We start from the raw sequence: 24,126 nt of genomic DNA on the forward strand, positions 1-24,126 counted from the left end.
CTTAGCAGGGGAGGGGGTCTGCTTCTCCCTCTCACTCTCTCTGTGTGCTCACTCGCTCTCTCTTTCAAATACATTAAAAAAAAAAAAATCTTTAAAAAATGTAAAGAAAAAGGTTTACTAATGGTTAAACACAGTTCTCAGGAAAATCTTTTTCTTTTTCCTTCACAATTATCCCTAAATGCCAGTACTGAATCAGAAGGTAAGGACTATTATCAATTACCCCGATTTACAGGTAAAAAAATTAAGGCAAAGAGAGGTTAAGTAACTTTCTCAAGGTCACACAGCTATTAAGTGGCAGAGTCGAGGGGGCTCACGTGGTGATCTCAGGGTTCTGGGATCAAGCCCTGCCTCGGGCTCCACGCTCAGAGTGGAATCTGCTTGAGAGTCTCTCTCAAATAAATTAATAAATGTTTTTTAAAAAGTGGCAGAGTTGAGATTCGAATCCAGGTAGTCTAGGTTTTAAACTCCATGCTCTTAACCCTCCTCTCTGTTGCATCTTAGTCATGGAATCTCTCTTTATGTAGGGAAGAGTAGTTTCTTTCTCTTAGGAAAAAAATTGTCCAATACAGACAAATGCCTTTCATAAACGCTTCTAACAGGGGGTTCTGTATCATGAATCCCTGTGTTTCAACAATGCTTGGAGGCTACACCACAAATAATACTCTCCCACAAGAACTGCTATGGCGCAAATGCTTCTCTTGTGTCTATCCATGTATCTAAGTACCTCTGCGGAACTGAATTTTTTTGTAGCTGTGAGAAGATTTGCACAGAAAGAAGCTTTCGTCTCTAGATGTTCATAAAATAGGCTCAACAAATAATTGTTTCATCGATTACTTGAAAGAGTTAAAATCTTTTCACTCATCTCACCATTCCCTATGGTGAGAGATGGTAATGACAATGCAAAAAACACCCAAATATTGATGAAGAAAGCCTGTGAATCAAGTACCTGGAATGTCCCTTTCTGCTTACTGGGTTCAAAACATATTTTTCGACTTGAAATCTGCTACACGGAGACAGGAAATCATCTCTATTCCCCTCCCTATTTTGGCAAATGGACAATATAGGTTTTATTTTTAAACAGTGTATCATAACAAAGTTCCACCATGTCAAAACAAACCAACAGTGTTTAATAATTACATCAAGGTTTTTTTTCTTATTTTAGTCTTTATTCAGAGTGAAAAATTTAGTAGGAAAAAAGGGTATTTTATAAACTTTCTATTTTATTCTAGCTATCTAAATAACAGACTAATACTAGAAGAAAAGTTCTCCCATTATTCAGTAATTGTTGCTTTTTTTACAGAACAATTAGATTAATGTGAACAAAAAGGTTCTTTTTCAATGGCATGTTTTAGTGCCAGAAATTCCATCAGAGACAGAAATCACATATTCTAGACAATGTGCTCATGTGGATGGGATGGATAGTGGTGGAGGAGCAACAGGGAGGTCAGACAGGGAGGTCAGACAAGGAGGAGTGAGGACAGTATCCTCCCTCTCTTGGGGACCAGTTGTATGAGCCCTGGGGCCCAGGTTGGCCTACCAGTGCCCTAAACAAGCCAGTATTTGAGACTCCATCTTTCCTTCCTGTTTATTTAATACCACCACAATATTTGAGCAGTGTGGAACCTCCCCCACCATCTCAGCACCCAGACTTAATTTTTTTAGCAGTTTTTACAATGAAATTTAATTGGGGTACATTACACATGAAAGCTTTGGATGGTCTCCCCTTTGATTATTAACATATTGCTGATGTGGAGGTCTTTTAGTTATTCATCCATTTGTTAATATAATAGCTACCTTATTCCAGGCATAGTCCCATAGCAGAGACAGGTAACCCAGACAGTTATAATGCAGCCTGGAAAGGGTAGGGCTGGGGAATACCCCCTTGAGGAACTGGTTTCATCCATCTTTGAAAATCCAGTACCAAGCCAGATGCCTGATATGGAAATTTCCCAATAAGTGTTTGTGGACTTAATGAATGGAGTGTTATGGGAACCCAGACAAGGGGCATCTAAATGAAGGAGGAAGACAGAAGTGAGGGAAGACTTCCTGGAGGAGGGGACACTATCTGAGTCTTAAAGGATAAATTGGCTAGGATGGAAGGAACACATATAAAGGCACTTGGACAATGATGTACAGAAAAGGGGGCCCTACTTCAAGATCTACATGTCCTTCAACACACACACACACACGGGCTGACATGCAGGAGACAGAAGTATTCTCTCTTTGCAAATAGCAATAACTATGCTATTCTCCATTTCAAGGACATTGCAGTAATTAATGTGTGACAGAGATGGGCTTTGTTAAGCTTGAGAATGTCAGAGCTCTGCAGGAGAAATTGACAATACTGTGATCTATTGTGATATTTTTCACACAATATAATTTGAGCTTGTAACTGCTCAACCAATTAAAGCTTAAGCAGGCAGGCCTTAAATGCTACTGCACAACTGAAAGAATGATTTATTACAGTAAAGGATATTGGAATAGAAGGAAGGCAGACTGCAATCAGAGGAGCACCACTGCAGGGTGCTGTTAACTGGGGCTCTGGAATGAGGCTTCCCTGTTCAACCTGGAGAAAAGCTGCACCATAAATCCACTTTTAGAGAGTTCCAGTGCTCAATAACTAACTAAAAGGTTTGGGAAGTCCCTATAGCTAAAAAAAGGTGTGTGAGTCTGTGGGGGCCTTATTAATGGTTGAACACACTTCTCAGGAAAATCTTTTTTATTTTTTCCCTTTCCCAGTTATCCCTAAATACCAGTTTTTGAATCATTGGGGTAAGAGAAGACTGAGACACTGGAGGACTTATGGAATTTTATCCCACTTTTGGGGTTATACTACAGCCAAATTAGAGAAATTAAAAAATCACTTCCATTAAAGCACACTTTCATTTGTGCTAGTGATGCTATACTGATTTTGGAATTCATTGTTCTATGATGTCATCAATATTGTTCAATACTTCAATCTATGAGGGTCCTTCATGGGCTCCAGTCAATGCAAGGTGGCAGTTGCATATGTTCAATTGCCACTACATAGAGGTGAGAGGGGGCATGGTGCCAGGAGTAGCCCACAAGAATCTCTGGAGTTTGACCCTTGAGCTGGTGAGGAATTGATGAAAGTGCTGGAAAATGTAGAATCAGACTGTAAAGGTTTTTGTTTGGGTATTTTCCAGAATGCTGAAGCCAGCCAGTGAAGGTTTTAATCAGGGGAATAACCAGATTTGTGCTCTCAGAGAGTCCGTGCTGATACCACTTCGTGGAGGGGGACTGGGACCTGTGCTGACATCAGGTTGGTGTTATGGAGGAGGAGAAATAATTTTCTCTCTACCTTTCTGAGTTCTTAGCTGAGATCTTTGTAATAAAAGTCAGAATAACAAGAGAAAAACAAACGGAAGTTTATTAACTTGTAACCTCATGTAACATTACAGCTACCCAGGGGAAAATGAGTAACTCAAAGAGGTGGCTTAGAGTTCAGGCTTATACACTATCTCAATGGGGAAAGGGGAAGGAGATATAGGCCTTCTAGGGGAAAGTAAATGATTTTTAGGAAAGATGAGTGGGTCCTGAGAAGAACAGATGGAAGGTATGACAGGTTGTGATGAAGTCTGCCTGGGTGTGGTGTCACTTCTAGTCTCCTCTCCTGTAATAAGAATCAATTTTCTCTGGTTGATGAATCGCCAGGGGAAGGGATTTATGACAAGTGAGCTCCTTTTTAGGGTTTGGTCTTTAGGCAGATAACAGGAGTGCAGAGAAAGCCTTCCCTGCATTTGCTGTTTTCCAAGTGCCTACAGCTCAAAATAATCAACATACCAAAGCAGCATATTTTGGGGTGGCACATCCTGAGCTCCTACAGTCATATACTGGGGCACCATATTCTGCTACCCTTCAATATCTGTTACACTAGTTCATAGAACGGATAAGAAGAAAGTGAAACAAGACTGAGGCAATGAGATGGAGGAAGATACACAAAGAATTAAGTAACAGCACTTGGCAACTGACCAGGTGTTGAGGGTGAAGAGAAGCACCAGCTAGAGTGACAGCTAGGTTTCTGGCAGAAGTAACACTGTACATCAAACAGAGAATGTAGGAGGAAAAGGAAAGATGATGAATTCAATTTGGATATGTTCAGATTACACTTAGTGGGATATTCAAATACTGACGTACAGATGTCTGGCAGGAAGGCAACTCTGGTTAGAATTTAGGAGTGATGTCAGGGTTCCAGGTAGAAAATTGGGAGGCATTAGCATAAGGTGGGTGTTTGCAGAAACCATGGATATACCTACTGGATTCTTGGCTCAAACTGATTTACCTAATTTAGGATGGGAGAAGGACTGAATGAATTTCAAATTGAACCCAATTTTATTGTATTTGGTCCACACAATAAATGTTTTGGACCTACTGGATAGATAGATGAAAAGATGGATGATTGAATGAACGAAAGGTATAATCTCATGAAAACCAATAGATGTTCTCTTTACCTTATTATTTCAGTTTTAGCTCTGGTTAAGAAAAAAAAAAAAGATTACCTCAAAGAGGCAAAAGGGCAACATTTGGATGCAAAACATGGAGGACTTTCTTTATTCCTGCCTTTAAAAATCAACAAGCCTTTCATTTTTTAAGCTAACTAATTTCAAATCACTTGATGTATATATATTATTCTCATTAGGTATCAACGGCCTAGCAATGACTGACCAACTGCTGCCTTTGCAGCAAATCCAGATGGAAATGACCAGCCAAGTGACAGACTGGGTACTGTTTGGCCAGCAAACACGCCATTTTGCACATGACTTCGCTTGAGTAAATGTGAGTCTGTGGTTCAAAGTTATTAACTCGATGCCCATTCCTTGCCAAAAACCAAGTGGTTTTAAAAGAAAGAGAGATGTGGGATATCAGGCATTGGTTTGTAACACCCATATCTTACATAAATGGTCATACTATGGCCCCAGGGGGTGCAGGACAATCAAGACTCAATAATCAATCACAACCGCATCAAGGCAATGAATGTCCAGGGCAGAATGGAAACAAGTCTTTCATGACCATGGATGGATAATTTTTACCTTGCCAGGGAAAGATAGTTCTGACCTGTCATGTATTGTTGAAGAAATGCTTAAAATGTACAGTTGTGGCCCCAAAGGGGCCAAAATGTTTTCACACCTCACTGCAGGCACCAAATAGTTTGGGCAATGCCAAATAAATTACAAATCATTTTGTAGTTCAGGAAGGTCATTAGGACTCAGATTCGTTATCTACTGAGACTTTCCTTTGCTTTCCATTTATTAGTCTCCTTTGAGTGAAATGGAGCTGTAGGAGGAGAGCAGAGACCTCAATTCACTCAACCCTGACACATTATTCGTGTCTACAATTTAGCCATAAATTTGGAGGAGAGACAGAAATTGCAAATGCAGGGATTTAAATCCCCTTGTGCTACATTTGTCAAGAAGAGCAGATTGTAAACTGCTTCTCGCAAATATGATATGCATTCGGGCGTCAAGCTAATAACTCTGAACCACAGACTCATTTATTCGTGTGGTGTTTCCCTCCAGAAGTTTCTGAAATTGCTTCTGTTGCCATTTCGTATCTCAGAGCTGTTTGGATTTGTAGGAAGATTACAGAGACTATCTGGCTAAAAAAGTTGGAGTCCACCTCCAATGAGATGGAAATGACAAATTTTTCTGTTTACATCATCACAGTCTTTACAAACTATGCATTTGGAATGCTTGGCTTGGGCTTCTCTGAGGAAAGCGAAAAGAGATTTGTATAGTCATCAAACTTGTCTTAGAACCTTATAGGAATATTGATGATGAAGAAATCCAAATCATGAAGAGGCCCTCACTGATACTTTTGACTCTTCTCCTGAAAAATAATTTGTGTGTTTTATACTTTAAGTCACTGGTAGGGCCCTATCCTCTTATCTCCCTGATCAGAATCAATTTTCATTTGTTTCTTGTTTTGATTATTTTTGGGGGGGGAGGGGCAGAGGAAGAGGGAGAGAGAGAATCTCAAGCATGCTCCATGCTCAGCGTAGAGTCCTATGCAGGGCTTGATCTCACAACCTTAAGATCATGGCCTGAGCCGAAATCAAGAGTCAGATGCTTAACCAACTAAACCACCCTGGCACCTCGCGTCTTGTTTGGATTTTTAAAAATTTTGTTACATAAGTCATCCATTAATACAATTTCATTATAAAAATATTTAATTATTACAGATAACACTGGAGTTCCCTTTGATTACTATGCCAAATTCTCAGGTTCTCCTCTACCTTATCACAACATTTTCCACCCCTGGTCACAGCATTGCTGGTAGTTATATGTGTATCTTTCTAAATCTTCTTCTAGGTGTGTGTGTGTGTGTGTGTGTATGTTATATCTTTGTGTGTGTCCATGTGTTATCTTAGATAAATATTCTGCAAGTACCATAGTGTGGATTTCTTTTTTCATTCAATAATACATCTTGGAGATCTGGTAGTACAGAGATTTATTCTATCCTGCTGTGGACTGAATGTTTGTGTCCCCAAAATTCAACCTAAACCCCAGTGTGATGAGGGAGGTAATTGGGTCATAACCCTCATGAATGGGACACAAGAGAGCTTGTTTCCTGTCTCTCTCGGCTCTCTGCCATGTGAGGATACAGTGAGAAGACAGTTATCTGTAAACCAGGATACCAGCTCTCATCAGACACTGGATCTGCCTTCACCTTGACCTTGAACTTCCCAGCCTCCAGAACTGCAGAAACAAATGTTTGTTCTTTAAGGCACCCAGTCTAATGCTGTATTTGTTACACCAACCCAAAATGACTAAGACACATTCTTTGTTTTCTTTTTAGTGGTTGCATACTATTCCACAGTATCAGTATACCTATAGTTACTTATTTAGGTGGTTTTAATTTTTCACCATAGTTTACCCCTGTGTGATGAAAAGTCTTGAAAAATCTCTCATAGAGTGAATTCTTCTAAGCAAAAAATGTAAATTCCATTCACTTTAATGGAAAAAATGTTTATATATTTCTAAGCCTCCAAATCACATCCATTTGTCCTACAACGTCAAATACCATTAAAATGGACACAATTACTTCTATAGTTAACATTCATAATATAACTCAACCAGACATTTTCTCATTAATTGCCCTATAATATGGCTGTTTCCATCCTCTCATTCAGTATTCACAGATTGTACATTAAGACTTTGATGTATTTGTTCATTCAACAAATAATTAAATAATTACTGAGCACCTACTCTGTGCCAAGCAACAGCATTGGGTCCTCAGAATATGGTAACGGACAAAAAATATCTCTGTCTTGTGGAATTTACATTCTAGTGCAAGAGACAGATAATAGACAAGTAAGATACAAAGGGTGTTAGCTAGTGATACATCTTAAGGATGTAAAAAAAAAAAACAGCAGGGAAAGGGAATATGAAATATTGGGAAGATTGCAATTTAACCTGGAGAGACCTCACCAAGAAGGTGGCTTTTGAATAAAGACCTGGGAGAAGTGGGGGAGGGAGCTGTGAGTCTGCCGGAAACAAAGACATCCCACACATCCATGATGGAGATGCCCTCTAGAACCAAATACTTCTTTCTGACAGAAATGGCCAAAGTCTTTCTGCCCGGCAGTTCATCATTTGGTTTCTTATCCTTTATCACATATCCTAGCTGTGGGATTTTTTTTTTTTTTTGCAAAAATAGCAAACTAGAGCTTTCCTGCAAAAGTGTCAAAAAAGGCATCATTGCTTTCAGTGAGAAATGGATCATTCAACATGAGGTTTATAATATGAGGGAGAATGGGATGTACAGGTTACGCGCCTTCTCTTGGGATCAGACGCATCAGCAGGAAAAATGTGGTTAGGCCTCTGACGGGGAGATTTGTGGAACAATTTATCTCTGCCTGAAGCCACAGGATAGGAAAAGGAGAGCCCAGGTATTAGCTGGAGGAGGACCCAACCCAGGGGAAAATGTCCTTTTTATGACCAGGTACGTGCTTGCCTGTGAGCTCTGTCTAGTATTTTATATACTGCCTGGCTTTTCCAATTATTCGTTGGATAAACACAGAGATTATTTAATCTCTCTGAGCTTCATTTTTTCACCTGCAAAATGGGTATAATAACAGTAGTTATCTCATAAAATTGACATTGGGGATTAAATGAGATCACAGAGCTAAAGTGTCTGAACATAGTAAGTACTCAGTAAATAAGAATGCCACCACCACTGTCGTCATTTCTTGGGCTTCATAGGGAACAGCACCAAGGCCAGAGACAAGAAGTTATTATTTAGCACATCCTTAAGATATCTATTAGTATCTCACAGCACCTGGTACTGAAGATTCAGCTAAACAGCTGCCTAGATAAATCGGTAATCTTCAAGACAGGGAAAACATAAAAAAAAAAAAAAAATCCCTATTCTCCGGGCAGGTAGTAGTAGAGGGTTAAGGATTTTCAGGAAGGGTGGTGATTTACAAATGGGTTTCCCTGGCACCAGAGGGGGGCGGGGGAGGAGGAGGAAATGGAGCCATTTTAGGCATATCAAAGGCACCTGTGAGACAGGATGCTGGGTTGCCGGCCAGGAAGCTGCTTGATGTAAATGTCCGTGAAGTGGTGATGTGGCCAGCCTGGGGTGAGAATAATCCCGGGGTGACCTTGCATGGGTTCATTCGGTGTCTCTTTAGTCCCAGTTTGTTCTCAGTTGCATGGAAACAACCAAAGCTGACAACCAAATCTTTCAGCTCCAAATCCACCTCACGGGCGTAAAGAGAGCCTAACATGTAAGTGTTCAGATGTCTCTAAAAATAACACATGATGTTTCTTTTTGTTTGGAGGCTGTGTATAGTAGTTTAAAGTACGCTGGCTAGTCAGGTCAAACTGCCCTGGGTTTGAATCCGGACTCTGTCTTACTAGTTGTGTAATGCTGGACGAATTATATAATTTCTCTGGGTCTCAGTGTTCTCATTTGGGCGGTGGAGACTGTAATAATATCTACCCAATAGGGTAATTATGGAGATGAAATGGAACAACGCTTATAAAATACTGTGTGCACAGTGTCCAGCACATGGTAAATACATATTAATTTTTATTATTGAAATCTTTTGGATGGATTGTTTTCTGAGATCAATGGGGAAAGGGTAGTATAATTATAAAGAAAGGGGAAGGGAAGAAAAGCTGTGGAAAAGAGAAGCAGGACTGTAAAGGCTGATCCTGGAAGAGAGGAACTTACTGGCTGTCAAAAAAAAAAAAAAAAAAAATCCTGAGAGAGAAAAAGGATAACATGGCAGGGACTCGAAGGCAAAGGCTTAGCTTTGCTTTATGCCAAGGTTCCATCCATCTGGCCTTGGCTTCTACACTGGCTTTTTCCTCCAAATGGCAGCTCCAGAAGCCCAGTGGTGAAACCCAGGGCAGGGAGATAGAGCATCTCTGAATCAGCTTAAATTCTGCACTCAGGGAAGGCATATAAAAAATGTACACATTATTCTTTTGCAGTATAGAATCCCCCGGAGACTAATAGAAGAGACAGGCCTGTCAAGTGAGTGAGCAGTGACCACAGGCAGACATAATCCCATTGCTTTTTGGCTGACAACTCATGCAGAGGAAAATATTCTCTGATCCACACAAAGGTAAATGTGGCTTAAATCCCAACACAAAATTCTAACTGTAATCATCTTCTATCCCCACTCGATGATGACCCCAGATGCCAGAAGTATCAGGAACACCATCAATACATTTCTTACTGTTGGGTTATAATAATTTAGTTGTTGCTAAAGGTAAGATGCTCAAAGAGTAGGATAACTCAGACTATTTTCAGATCTAAGAAAAAAAAAAAAGAACAGAATGATGTCTTTCCTTAGATTTGTTTAATAGTGGATATTGTAGCACAGCGTCTATTCTGGGGGAACATACCGAAAATGAGCACAAACCTGAATAAGTTATGAGATATCTGGAAGAAAAAAACGCATGGTGAACCACATGATTTTTTTTTCTTTTATGTGAATGAAGAGTGGCTGGTCTAGATCCACTCCTATGGCTTTTTGAATTCTAATCAACATAAAAACAAGGCAGAATTGCAGTTCTAAAACAGATTTTCAGTATGATCTCTTCTGATGTGCCTTCACAAACACAATCATTTAAGACACCAAGTTGAAGCCTAGATTTGAGTTATCAGAATGTAGGCCATGCTTAAGAGGAAGATCAAAGGGCAATTTTTACATTACACAAATTAGCTTGATACGGAAGAGCAATTGCTCTTATAAAATTAAACACGGATTGAAATCATGTATTATGATCCACCCCATCTATTCAGCATACACTTTAGCATCTATCTATCTATCCATCTATCATCTATCATCTTTCTCTATTTTTTTTAGGAAAGAAGAGAAATATGTTTATTTTACATTTTTGCTAAATTACTTCCCAAAGACCTTATTTCTAGACCTCTGGGAAAGCTTTGATCGAAATCCACCCGCTTTTGTTTCTAACTTAAGTGCAGCACGGCCAGCCTGTGTAGACAGGTGACTTCCCGATAGGTGAGCTCCTGGGTCAGCTGACTTCTACAAAGCACCAAAATGCTCTCCTTTCTGTGTAAAGACTTGTATCCTATACTGAGCACTTTCCTTTAGCCAACCCAAGGCTGAGGCTTCTCCACCCCCTTTGAGCTCTGCTGCGGAGGTCCATGGTTCCTTAGCTGGTGCGGCTGGGGTTCCCGCGGACACCCCTGCTCATGCCTGCCACCGCCTCGGCACACTACTCGTTTAATCACGAGCTTGACGTGCAGCCCAGTGTGAGACTCGGAGAGAAGACAGAATTCTGTTCTCAATGGGACAGAATATTTAAGCTTAGGCCTCTGCTTTAAGATTTGGGACTCAATTTTACCTTTTAGAGCTAGATGTATCAGTACCCCAGAGCAATTTTTCTGGGACGCATTTTGCTTTGAATTGGAAATATGCTTTTGATGTTTTTTTATTTAATAAGGCACAGGCGCAGGACTTCATTATTTAGACTAGAACTTATTTTGCACTTGATGTAAGAAAAAAAAGCTGGTACACTTGTTCAGGGTAATTGCATAGAGTGAAATGAACCCAATTTATGTAAAGGATTATTGAAGGAATACAAAACTTCCAAAGTAAGCCTGCTAAATCATTCATTCAGTACGTGATTGACATTTGCCCAGATCGGGATCGTGGGCTTTGCTAGGTTTTAAAAGCAAAGCAAAGAAGCAATTATTTAAAAGTGAACATGAAAACCAGCATTGAAAGAGAGCAATCCTGGAGGGTGGATATATTTTAAGTGATTATTCTCTCTTAAATAATGTAATTCACAGACCATTGAGCTAGGCCCCAGGAATCATCTCTCAGCCTATGTTTCTACCTGGCAACCTTTGATATTCTATCAGTAAAACATATGCAAATGCAATGCAAATAATGTCAACTCCATTTTTAAAGGATAATTCTCTCTTATTCTTCTACAGATTCCTATTTCATTTTTTGATTAAAAATGTTGCTATAAACTAAATGGGTGCAGTTGGGCTTAAAGTCTATTTCTGGGAATCCAGCTCCTTTGAAACTACTCGTTCCTATTACATTTCCAGTTAATACCTATAAATCCATCGATGCTAAAAAATCCAATGTGAAGAAATTGTAAATCCAAGTCCTTTCCTCTGCTCTAGACATAATACGTCCAAAATTTACAAAGAGGTAAATGTCACATTTTCATCAGTTAATTGTTCTCTAGACTTAAGATCAGAAACATTTCAGGCAATCGAGAAGAGGAAAAAAAAAAAGCATCTTTAATTGATTCCTCAGAGAGTTATTTTCCAGACTGAAAATCATTGTTCTTATATCTTCTGTTTGGTTGTTTTGGGAGCTACACAGATGAAATCTAGGATGCAGGTGAATAAGATGCTAATAAGACACAGGAGATAATTAAGAGTCCCACTTTGCCTGTATGGGACAAAGGCAGTCTACTCCATCAGGGGACTAAAAGCAAATGTCAGGGAAGGACTTTGACCCTTACAAAAGCACAAGCTTCATCTGCCTTGGAGAGAGCCATGGGACAACACATCTTGTGATGATGTCTGCAGGGATGCTGACGGGGCTCCGAAATCCGGAATGAACGAATGAACTTAGAGAGCTCAGGAGAAGGGCCTCTCCTGGCTGCAGAGTCTCCTGGGCAGTCTCTCATGGATCAAGATACCAGTCAACCCACACGTCGGTATTTTCTGCCCTTTAGAAACAATGATGGTATTGACCATTGGTGAGTGTGATCTGTGTATTTATAGACTATCTGGCCTCAGATTGAAAAACGCAGTCTGGGGGTCTGCTGGGTTGAAATCCCTTTAATTTTCTATTTGAATGTTTCCAAGCTTTGTAATTATGCATTCATACACTTATGGTCATAACGAGTCAAGTTTAAACTGAATACTCTTTTGTACCCATTTTTCATATATATTTTCACCCTATATATAAAGTTTGGGGTCAAAAAGTCCAAGGAGTGTGGAAAAATACAATAATACATTAAAAGGAAGAACATTTAAAACAAACAAACAAACAAACACTAGTTTACCTTGGTCTTTGAATTTTTTAAGGTTTAGAAAATTCATTAGTATTTTTAAGCATTTTAAGAATTATTAGAAACCGTCTTTTAGAATATTTGTCTAGGGGCGCCTGGCCGGCTCAGTCGGTACAGCGTGCAACTCTTGATCTCAGGGTTGTGAGTTTGAGCCCCACCTTGGGTGCAGAGATTACTTAGAGTGCCTGTCTTAATTGGGTTGAGATCATGTTCCCTGTTGTGAGCACACAGTAGGAGCTCAATGAAAGCTTGTTTTTAGAATGAGTTATTACAAAGAGATACTTATGTTTCTCTTTTACCATAATAGGTAATATCTATAAGTAGTGTTATCTTTGCCTATGATATTTATATAACAAAACTAAGTTCAGTATAAGAACTGATTTAAAGTAATACTAGAAAGAATGGGAAATTTAAAGGTGGGAATTCAAAGGATTAAAAAAAAAAAGTCAGGATCTGCCCATGAATTTCTAAATATAGCATGCTTGGCCAGAAAAATGGAAATGAATATTGGTGAATGAACTTCAGATGAAAGGCAATTAACAATATAAAGCCATGTAAATTTAAATTAACATAAAACACAATTATTTGTAAAACCACCATATACATTAGGAGATGGGATACTCTCTCTCAACTTGCATTCTCTATACTGTCCGTGCAAAATTGCTTGTAGAGTCCTCCAAGGGGCATCTGGGGCCAGATGTGTAGAAAACATCCCCGGAAATGGTATATGTCGAAGCAATGTGGCCTGCCCTCCTCTTTAACCAGACGGAGTCTGCCCAGGTCCCGGCTGTGGTTCGGAACAACCCGTCTGGATGTGTGACACCTGCAGCACGGGCAGCAGCAGCTGGAAGGCGTCCTGGATGTACGTGGTGCTGTTGCAGCCCTGGGAGGAGGGAGACACGTGCTTGAAGGGCTGCCTTTAGGGTTCAGGCCTGACAATTCTTCCAATCTCATAATGGTCCCTCTCCTCAAACCTCACAATATTTTATAAATATATTCCCGTTAATGTTGGTGCTTAAAGCAAATGTAAACACACTCCTTTGGATGGCACGCATTCAGCTCTTCAACAGAGAGAAGAATTCACTCAACACGAGGCAAGTCATTTCCATAGACTGGGAGGGTACAAGGATATGTGTGCATTCACGACCCAGTATGTCTGGTCTTACCCATCCTTCTCCCAGACCAACCCCACTGTTCCGAAACAACACAAAAGCACAGTGTGCAGGAAGCTCTAGTGTGTCCTAACCTAGACGTGAACAGACAAGCACGGGCTACATAAAGTTAACTGGAGATGTCATTGTGCAATTATTCACGGCCAGTCCTTGAAGGCCGTCCTCCTCCTGTGCATGTTGGTACCCTCTACTTGGTTTGGATTTTCGATGTTGCCATTCGTGTCTGTGGTACCCCAACACACAGCAGTGGACGGAGAGGCCACTGAATGTTTCAGGTCACTAAATCGTAAGAAAACTCCCACCGAGGAAATGAATCAACATTTGACCGCATACTCTTCACGACTGACATAGTAATCTGCCGATGCCTTCTGGGTGGCCGGGGGAGACACTTTCTTGTTCCACATTCTGCCTCTGACCGCCTGGCTTTCCTCTCAGCTGTGTCCTCCAGAACTTGCCCCTCTGGCTCCTTGGCCCTGCTCGCTGACCTCATCCCCCTGCGTGACTGTGTCCTAAACGGTAACACTTGATGCCACCGCTTTGCTACTTTTGTACCTTGGTAGTTTTCCTTAACAGTAAGGCGCAATTCCCACAGACAGCACTATAAATATATAGTAGCCTTCCCGGACTTGCATTTGGTAATTTCCAAACTCTGCAATGACAGCTACTTCAGCACACGCGCCAAACTGCTGTACATGCATTGCCCTTGTTCAAACGTAACGTGTTAACACCTGCGGCTTCAGCTGGGTGCCCTGGGGCCACAGACGTGCCAGTTCCTTAGAGTCAGGCCCCTAATGGAAGGTTTTCCTCCACTAGCCACAGGTGGAACACAGCAAGAATGAGGCCTCCCAGGCCTATTTTCTTCTCTCCTACGCCACTACTTCTGGCAAAACCACAGCGGGCTCAGGACACTTTCACAGCAGTGTTACCGAGTCCCCGCAAGGCGGCAGGCCAGGGAGCGAGTGCTCTCTGAGGACAGAGCCTCTGATCATTGAACTGGCAGAGGCTGATCCGTCAACTGGTCAACACTGCTAGTTTGAGGCTGAGACCCAGCTAAACAAAGGTTCTCGTGATTGGAGAGAAGTGCCCATTTTTACACAAATCACCACTGAGCAAGAAGCCCTCACTGCAGCCAATAATCACAGTGTTAAATCTGGTGTCAAACTTGGCAGCACAAATGTGCTTCTGCCGGAGGAAACAGCAACAGAAATAACGTGCAAGCTTAGCATTTCTCTTTTTAATCAGGAATTCTTGAAAATTAGGGACTGTTGCTTCACCCAAGGGTTTAACAGCTGGCTGGGCTCTACACATGTACTCAAAAAAGACTGTTGGTGCTAAGATTTAGCATTGCAATAACACTCACTGCCTGGGGAAAAGACCAAAAAAAAAAAAAAAAAAAGTAGCTCTAACATTTGCTTTGATTCAGAAGCACTTTCTTTCTGGGGGCCACTTACCTCTAACAAGACACTATTGATCATGGGGTTAAGGACCTCAGCCTTCTTGTCACTCTGTGGAATCAAAAGGATGAAATTTGACAGATTAGGTGCTCATGCTGCAAGGCTTGCCACATCAAATGTCACATGCTGGCTCTGTTGAGGGATCTCTTAAAGAGGAAGGAGAGAAGTGGAATGCTTATCATAGACCAGGCTTCACATTTGGTGCTTCTTCTCTAGAATCTCACTTCGTTTTGACAGAAATCCTAGTAGGGTAGGTACCATGATGACCTTAAAGTTGAGAAACTAGGAATCAGGAAGGTTGAGTAACTTGTTGAAAGTCACATAGCTAGAAATTTTAAACACAGATGTTTTTAACTATTGAAAGCTTGCAACACGTCGGGGATTACAGGGGGATGAATGCGGCTGAGTCGTACAAGGACAAGGTTGGGGCCTGTCTCTACTGAAAATGTTGATATTTTGTTCATCATGATCTGTGTGCATTCATTTCCATTTTTTAAATTTTACATCAAAATATCTATCTAGATGACTGATGTTGTTTCTTTGTTTTGGGGGGGTGCTGTGAGCAGGGTACTTTTTAAAATTTTGCAGGTGAGTTAAGTATCTTACTGGCCCACGCTTGTCCCAGTCCCGGTCAGGATCCTTATTTTCTTTCTTGTTTTAAATGGAACACGGGTACTTGATAATAGGGTATGTCTTCCAGATTAGTAGCAAACAAAACAAAACAAAACAAAACAGAAACTACATTCTTTTTTTTTTTTTAGAGATCCTTTTCTTAATTCTTTTTAATAAAAAGATTTATTTATTTATTTTAGAGAGCACGATCATGTGCTCTCTTAACTGCCAGCAGCAGGAAGGGGCAGAGGGAGCCGAAGACACAAAATCCTCAAACTGACTCCCCACTGAGTGCAGAGCCCAACACAGAGCTGGATCCCAGGACCCTGAGATCATGACCTGAGCTGAAATCAAGAGTCTGACACTTAACTGAATGAGCCACCCAGACGCCCCCCAATTAACCCATTCTTAAATATTACTTCCAGACAGATCTGTAGATTTCAGTTTGCAAAACATGAATATAGGTAAAGCACAGAAATTCAGAGCCTGATATTAAGTAGATCAAAAAGTGAGAGCTAGTGTTAGTATCATTATTGTTATTTCCACTATTAGTCTATCAATCAACAGTCTTCTCTAAGTGTTCACTTAACTCTTAGACAATAAATAATTAAAGGGACTGGAAAGAGAGAGGGCAAGTTTAATAGGCAGGTGTCCTTACTGTACCCAGAAGACTTTATGGGAAACAAAAGTATATAGATGAAATACAGCTTTCCAGAGCAGCACAGTTTCACTGGCATTACCCTACTGAGGGCAAAGTAATGTCTTACTGGAGAAACCACAATGGAGTCTTGGGGAAAAACTCTTTAAAAACCCAGTCATTTTAGTAACTAACCAGAAAATCCATTATGGTATTTGATTTCACGTTTATTTGATTATCAATAAACCTCTAAAATATAATCAAAATGAGGGCAATAAAATAACATTGGTTTTCAGAATCAATGAGATGTGCGAGCAATTTAAATCGAGTCTGGAGAGCAATAGGCACTCATTAACTTCAAGTTATGAATAATGGCTGTTTCAGAGAACAGAAACTCGATGTAAATGATTCATCCCAGCACAAGATCAGGGGTATTGTGACGGGATGGCATTTCAGTAAACTCTGTGTAGCTTCAGCACTTTCTTTCTCCAAAGTGGTAACCTGTGCCTTCTGGATTGTGTACACAAAAACACTGGTACGCATGTACAGCAGACGTCAAGTGTGTACACAGGTGTAAGTTCAAGTGCACACCCAGTTGCTGGAGCCTTGCTGCTCAGAACGTACGCTGTGGATGGGGAACACTGCTATGACCTGAGAGCTTATTAGAGATGCAGAACCGCAGTCCTCATCCCCGGCCCACAGGCTCAACACCTGCATTTTAACAAGTTCTCCAGGTGATGTGCCCTCACATTCAGGGGCGAGAGCTGAAGACAATAGGTCAAAAGAAACGGGAAGCAATACCGTGACTATTACCCACGAATGTAAATAAACGGATGTCCAACACGAACCACAGATAACATATAACATATAACACACACACCTACAGACACATACTTCCTCATCACTGGACAGCCACAGAGAAACAAGCAGTTGGCCATCTGTCTGATGGGCAGCCACCCGGCAGGTGAGAGATCAAGAGGCCTGGGGGAATCAGTCACCCCTTCGGGCCTCAGTTTCCCGCCTAGTGAACCTGGGAAAGCATGAGAAGAGGCTACAGAGAGCCTCGGGAAGCTGGGTGGCCGAGGCCGTCTCATCCTGATTAAGACCTCACACGTCTCTGTAAGCCTGGCAGTTACACCGCAGCCCATGGGTGTCGGTTACTCAGACAACACTGAGCCCACAAATGCGTTTCGTCAAGCCTATCATATCAATGAACGTCTCTCTCCCCCTCACTCTGCCTACATGTAGTGAAGTTCTTACTGAGGAAGCCCCCAAATGATACAAGTAGGAAAGCTCATGTTTTGCAAAATAGGAGAAGGAAACCAGATTCCTTGACAACAAAATGAAGAGGTGGTAGGTAGTTCAGCCCTAATGAATTGAGTTGTTTCTCTGCGGCCAGTCACGTCTATAATCATTTCTACTTCTTTTGAGAACTATCCTTGGCCTTGGTGGGGGGGGGGAAGTGCACCCCAACAGCCAGGTAGGTCTGCATGATATGATCCTGTCCCGAGTCACTACAGGGGATACCAAGTGGACATGTGACCCACACTGAGGAGCCTTTCAGCCTTCTTCCCCAGGAACCCAGAATCCGAATGCAAAGACATGGGGCAAGAAGGGCTACCACTGAGTCACATATGGGAATATGTATTCTGGCGCTGGGTCCCCACAGCGCTCGTGGTCCTCCATGGCCTTTAACAAAGTCCCTTTTCTGGGTCAATTATGTAGAGCTTGTTCCTGTTAAAGGATGAACTGAGTTCTCTCAGAAGGATCCTGTGCAGTCCTAACCTCCAGGACTTTGGAATGTGACCTTACTTGGAGATGGGGTCACTGTAGATGTCATGAGTTAAGATGACATCACACTGGTCATACCCTAATCCAATACAAAAGGTGTCCTCAGAGGAGAGAAATGTGGGCGCGGACAGGCACAGAGGGAGGAGGACGTGAAGACCGATAAGGAGCTGACAGTTCGGCCGCCCAGAGCCAAAGACTGGCTGCAGCCACAGCAGCTGGAAGAGGCTCACTGCGAGAGCCTGTGCCTGCCGACACCCCGACCTCAGGCTGCCCCCTCCAGCACCCGGAGACGATACAGCTCTGGGGTAGCCGCTGAGGCAGCCCTGGCAAACCCCACGCCTGCAGCGCAAACACGACTGACTGCGCAGGTGATGGAGCCGGCGCCCCCTCAGGGCAAGAACCGTTGCCCTGGAATTCAGGGCCTTACAGGAAACAGCAGGAAGGTTGGAAAGGAATCGTTTCCCCTTGTCTTCCTGGTGCCACGAAGGTGGGGTTATGTGAAGTGACTGGCCGAATGAACCCTGCACCTTTCCAAGGTTGTTCCCTTGAGAACAGAAACACTTCTGCTCATGGGTAAAATGTTTTTCTTTCAGTTAAAGTTGAAGTATAATAATAAGGCAAAGAAACCTCTCATCTTGGGTGGCGTATAGAAGACAGGTTCTGACGGCAACAGTTAATGCGAATATTCAAAATTATTTTAATAGAGATTCTTGAATGATATATCACAGATACTGTTAATGAAAGGAACTTCCATTTGACACCTATCTATCTATCTATCTATCTATCTCTCTATCTATTTAAGATTTTATTTAGTTATTTGAGAGAGAGAGAGAGCATGAGCTGGGGGGCGGCAGGGAAGGGCAGAGGGAGAAGGAGAAGCAGACTCCCCACTGAGCAAAGAGCCCAACATAGGACTCGATCCCAGGACCCTGAGATCATGACCTGAGCCAAAGGCAAACACTTAACCGACTGAGCCACCCAGGCGCCCCTGACTTCTTTTTAAGCAAATAAAGAAAATGAGGCCCAGAGATGTTTCAAAACCCACCTAATCATCTTGTAAGTTGGAGGTGGCAGTGTCAGGACTAGAACCCAGTCAGACAAAAGCCCTGGGCTGCCTGTCCTGACAGAAGGCGCTCCTGGCCTGGTTTTAGCGGACATCATGGCGCAGCTTCTGTTTATGGAGCTATCAGGGAACGCACTGCATCCCGCACTTCTCCTCACAGTTCCTCACAGACCCATCTTCCATAAAGGATAAGGAGTGGAAAAAAGAATCAACACTATAAACTTACCCCAACAGTGGTTAAAGAATTCGTAAACTTCTTTGATAAGGAGGCCACTTCTTTACACATCGCAGTAGTTAATCTGAAAGAAAAAAAAGTGGTTTGGGCATTTTCCATCAGACGCAATAATTTAACCATCAAGACTACTGGTATTGATACCATATTCCATTTAAAAGAACACACACAGGTTTGAAGATGCTCTGTGGACGTGTGTTCCTCAATAATCTTCCATGATTCACAATTACCATTGAATCGAATCCTGGTTTTCTCTGCATGTGTAGTTAATGAGTAATCACCTAATTCACCCTACCTCTTTGCAGAATCAAAAGCATAAGCAGGAAAATTTGAGACTTGAGCTCCATATGTTTAGAGGTGTAAGCCTCTTGCCAAGTGGCTTTTCTTTAGCTTTCTGGTCATTTTGAAATAATAATGAGCGTTCACTGAGGTACTATGTTAAGTACTTTTTTTTTTAAAAGATTTAATTTATTTGACAGAGGGAAAGAGAGACAGAGAGTGCATAAGTGGGGGGAGCAGCAGAGGAAGAGGGAGAAGCAGGCTCTCTGCTGAGGAGGGAGCTGGACACAGGGCTCGATCCCAGGACCCTGGGATCATGACCTGAGCTGAATGCAGACGCTTAATTGACTGAGCCAACCAGGTGCCCCATTAAGTACTTTTATATGAGTAGTCATATTTAATCCTCATAGTGACCTTATGGATGACATTAATATCCCCATTTTACAGATGATAAAACTGGCACTTAAGAAGGTTAAGTAACTTTTTTTTTTTTTTAAGTAGACCTCAAGCCCAACATGGGGCTTGAACTCATGACCCTGAGATCCAGTCGCATGCTTTACTGACTGAGCCAGCAGGCACCCTAAGAAACTTAAGTAACGTGCTTAGAACATGCTGGGATAGAGCTGGGATTCAAACTCAGCTGTCTCTTGATTTCTTGATTATTTTTTTCATTAGATTCCTCATAATAAAGGTCCTATAAAATCTGTTCTTAAGACTTAAATCAAAACTCCAAGTTCATTCTAGCCATTAGACTTGTAAGATTTTACCCCAAGAAAATAATGCAGGACGGCCGCAAGATTTAACAAACATGGCTTTGATGACAAAAACCGAAAACAACCAGTTAATGTAATGATGTATTGTCTGTTTTCTCTTATAATTCATATATATGACTTTTATGAATAGTGTTGTTAAAATGCTATTTGCTATTAGAAAAACAGTAACTCCAAGTCAAAAATCTTACATGTTAAAAGATCTAGTGAAATCAGTAAAGGTAAGCTTTGTTTTGATAAATAGGGGTTCTAAGTTATGCATTTAGGTTTGTTGAGCTCTATCTGTCCATCATTCCATCCATCCAACCATCCATCCATCCATCCATCCAACCATCCACCCATCCATCTATCCAACCAAAACTTATCTGCAGAAAGGGTCAGGAGTAAGATCCAGGGATAGCCCAGAGCCATTTTGTCTATGTCCTTGGGCAGGTGGGTGGAAAGGCACTTATTATACAGACAAGTGGGAGGTCTTGTTACCTTTTGCTTGGTGCAGCTTCGTAAGGCTGGGATAATCTGGACTGGAAATCAGAGGTGCTAAGAGTAAGGTCCTGCTATGCATACTTAGGGACTTCTGAACACCCTCCCTTTACAAACAAGTACCCCAAACATAAAAGAGTACTTAGATGTTTTCCTCACTATTTTAAACTTTTCCTACTTTTTCCTTTCCTCTTCTTTTTATGCACTGAGGTAGGTACATCTTCTTCCTAAGTCTATTAAGTGCAGTACTGTGTGGTTCGTATAATATCTTTCATTTTCATATGTTTAGGTTGGAAAATCTAGACTAGATGACATATCCTTACAAGTGAGGAGAAATGCTACCAGTAGTACAAAGATGCTAATATTGACTTTTTGGAAGGTTCTTTGATGAAACATCTGCTCCCCAGCCTACAGTGCCAAATGCAGTAATAAGCAAAGACTAGTTAGCTAGCAAAGTGAACGCGTGTGTTGCGACGTGTGTGTGTGTACCCATATATTTTTAGGAGGCTCTATTTTGACTCCTGTGTCTGTGTAGTAATGAGAAGGTGTTCGGATCTGTGCTAATTTTCTATACCAAACGTACAGTTAATGGCTTGTTTTTCAGCTCCGTACCAACTATTTAATATATGCTCCATACCAACTATTTTCACGTATATGAAGTTACACTGATAACACATTTTATTTCACTAGATAAACTAATAAGAGTGGCTACTATTTGTTGAAGACTATAACATATGACAGCACATATGCACACACATGCAAGCCACAGGGAACTGGCTTACATCACCACCCATCACTGCCAGCATTCGGAATACGCAGAGCTGGTGTAAGTCCCTAGGAACAGCAGGGGTGTGTTTGAATATCTTTGTGAAGCTGGCTGACAAGTCGCATAAAGATGTTCTTTCTCTATTCTTGTGGTACGGTAAAAATGCAATTACCCTTAAAAGTCTGTACTTCTAAGACTTCGATCTATGAAAATAAACACTTACCCTCAAATGATTTAGTGTGTCTTTCCTTAAATCTCTTCATAAATAATTCCTAGTTAATTATTATTATTCTTGCTAACATGATTCAGCTAAGAATCTGAGGATTCCTAAGAGAGTCTATTTCTTAAGACGACCATAGAACATGGGATTAATTGACTTGTAATCTAAATCTTTAGTAGCCTGGCGGTGTGTGTGCACGTGCGCAAGCGTGTGTGTGTGCATCTGAATGGCACATATACATAAAACTGGAAACATAAGAACTGAAAGTAACATTTACTTTATCAGAACTCTTGCTTGGTCCTGAGCTGGTTTCTCCTCTTCTTGCCCATGAAGAATTAATTCTGCTACTTTATGGAGCTGCTCGATACAGCGTGCTGTTACTTCTGCCAGACTTTCGATGGACAGCATATATACTTCCTGAAACAGATAAATGCAAGTAAGACAATTATTCACTGAGCAGAAGCTTTTTTAAAAAACCCTGTGATGTGGGGCGCCTGGCTGGCTCAGTCCGTACAGCATGTGACTCTTGATCTTGGAGTCATGAGTTCAAGTCCCACGTTGGGGGTAGAGTTTACTTAACAATGACCCTATAATGTTAAAAAAACATTATATAATTCTTTTTAAAAATGACCTGAAAAGTTTACCCAAAGATTAATGGGCGTATCTGAGACTCTTCTAAGAAGAAATGCCGCCATAAAAAGGAAATATTGTCAGGCCCCTAGTGACATGGCAAGCCTTATGGCCGTGTCCCTACTTCTCAGAGCGATTCTGGGCACACACCAGGTAGGGGCTCCAAAATGCTTGTGGAAGGCAACTGAATAAATAAACCTCAATGGCCATTTCTTTTTACAGTGATTGAATTTAAAAAGTTATTTCTTGGCATGTCCGGGTGGCTCAGTCGGTTTAGCATCTGACTCTTGGTTTCAGATTAGATCATGATCTCTCGGTTGTGGGATCGAGCCCCCCCTCAGGCTCTATAGTCAGGGCAGAGCCTGCTTCAGATTCTCTCTCTCCCTCTCCCCCCTACTCACTCTCTTTCCCTCACAAATAAATAAAATCTTAATGAAAAAAAAAGTTACTTTCTATAAAATGAAAATTCAATGTGAAAACAAAGTTACTGCAAACTCATTTTTGAACACAGGCAGGCTATAAATTATGCATACATAAATTTATTAAACTACAGAATAAAAACTGTGGCCACGAAATTTTTTTTGGAAAAAAGCTTCAATTATCTCATTAGTTTATGGGGCATAAAGACATTTTATAGTTACAAATTTGCATATCAGATGGAATTTTATCCTAATGATAAATCAACGATGTTCTTAAAGATCTTTTTTCCTTTAAATTATCCTCGTAAAGCTCTGGAGAAAAACGACAATATCTACGCTAAGTCGCGAATTGTCTTGAGAAATTTTAGTGTTTATCACATTAACCATCATATTTCTACACTGTTGAAACAGGGCTGCAAATGAAAATTAAGTGGTCTCTCCTCACTCGAAATTCGGCTGCTAATAAAATTAAAGTCATATTACTGCTCTTCAGGTGGCCAGTTGCAAATAAATTTACCTCAACTGTCTTAGTTCTCCTTTCTTCCTTTTTGTCTTCTTCAGGATTTTCTGGTTTCTCTTCCTTTTCTTCTTCTCTAGTGTTCTCCGCCGAAGCTTCTGCCGTATCTACGGACACCATAGCCTCATCTCCTTCTACCCAGTCATGGGCTTTCTTCATGGCCTGCGAAGCCCCCCAACCAAAGCAACTCATTTGTTATGCAAATCTGGAAACTAAGGCATTCCAATCCCAAGACTAGAATGACGTTGCCCTCTACCTTCCTGAGTGGTTCTCTGTTCATCCAAAAGATGATGGGGCAATTCCTTAGTCTCCTTAAAAACATCTTGTTGGTGCTTTCTGGTGAATATAAAGTGAGGAAAGGGGCCAGAACAGAAAGGAAGTATGGAGAGAACACTGCAGGACCTTTTTAAGGAGCACTATAAAATGATACACGGATAAGAATAAAAATGACAGTCACCTTGAAAGAGCGATAGTATATTTTTCACTTTTCATGACCAACTACAAAAGAATAACAGTCCTTTTTTATATATATAGGCTAGAGA

General features: G+C 41.2%; 1 protein-coding gene across 14 annotated transcripts in view; it reads right to left on the reverse strand.

The window, feature by feature from the left end:
• Nucleotides 1-24,126, reverse strand: part of FAM114A1 (family with sequence similarity 114 member A1) — an 82,597-nt gene that overhangs the window by 5,596 nt on the left and 52,875 nt on the right. For 8 of the 14 annotated variants that reach the window (XR_004628901.1, XM_034671944.1, XM_034671949.1 and 5 more), the window contains 3 exons: nucleotides 23,585-23,746; nucleotides 22,296-22,435; nucleotides 19,498-19,570 (listed from right to left, as the gene is read on the reverse strand). Coding sequence is in view for 13 of the 14 variants with exons in the window: in XM_034671944.1 (XP_034527835.1) it covers nucleotides 19,498-19,570; nucleotides 22,296-22,435; nucleotides 23,585-23,746 (375 nt within the window). In the remaining variant the exon portion in view is untranslated. The other 6 variants (XM_011235940.3, XM_002928124.4, XM_034671950.1 and 3 more) reach the window with 4 other exon arrangements.

This window comes from Ailuropoda melanoleuca, chromosome 11 (assembly GCF_002007445.2).
Source record: "Ailuropoda melanoleuca isolate Jingjing chromosome 11, ASM200744v2, whole genome shotgun sequence".
NCBI classification, from domain to species: Eukaryota; Metazoa; Chordata; class Mammalia; order Carnivora; family Ursidae; genus Ailuropoda; species Ailuropoda melanoleuca.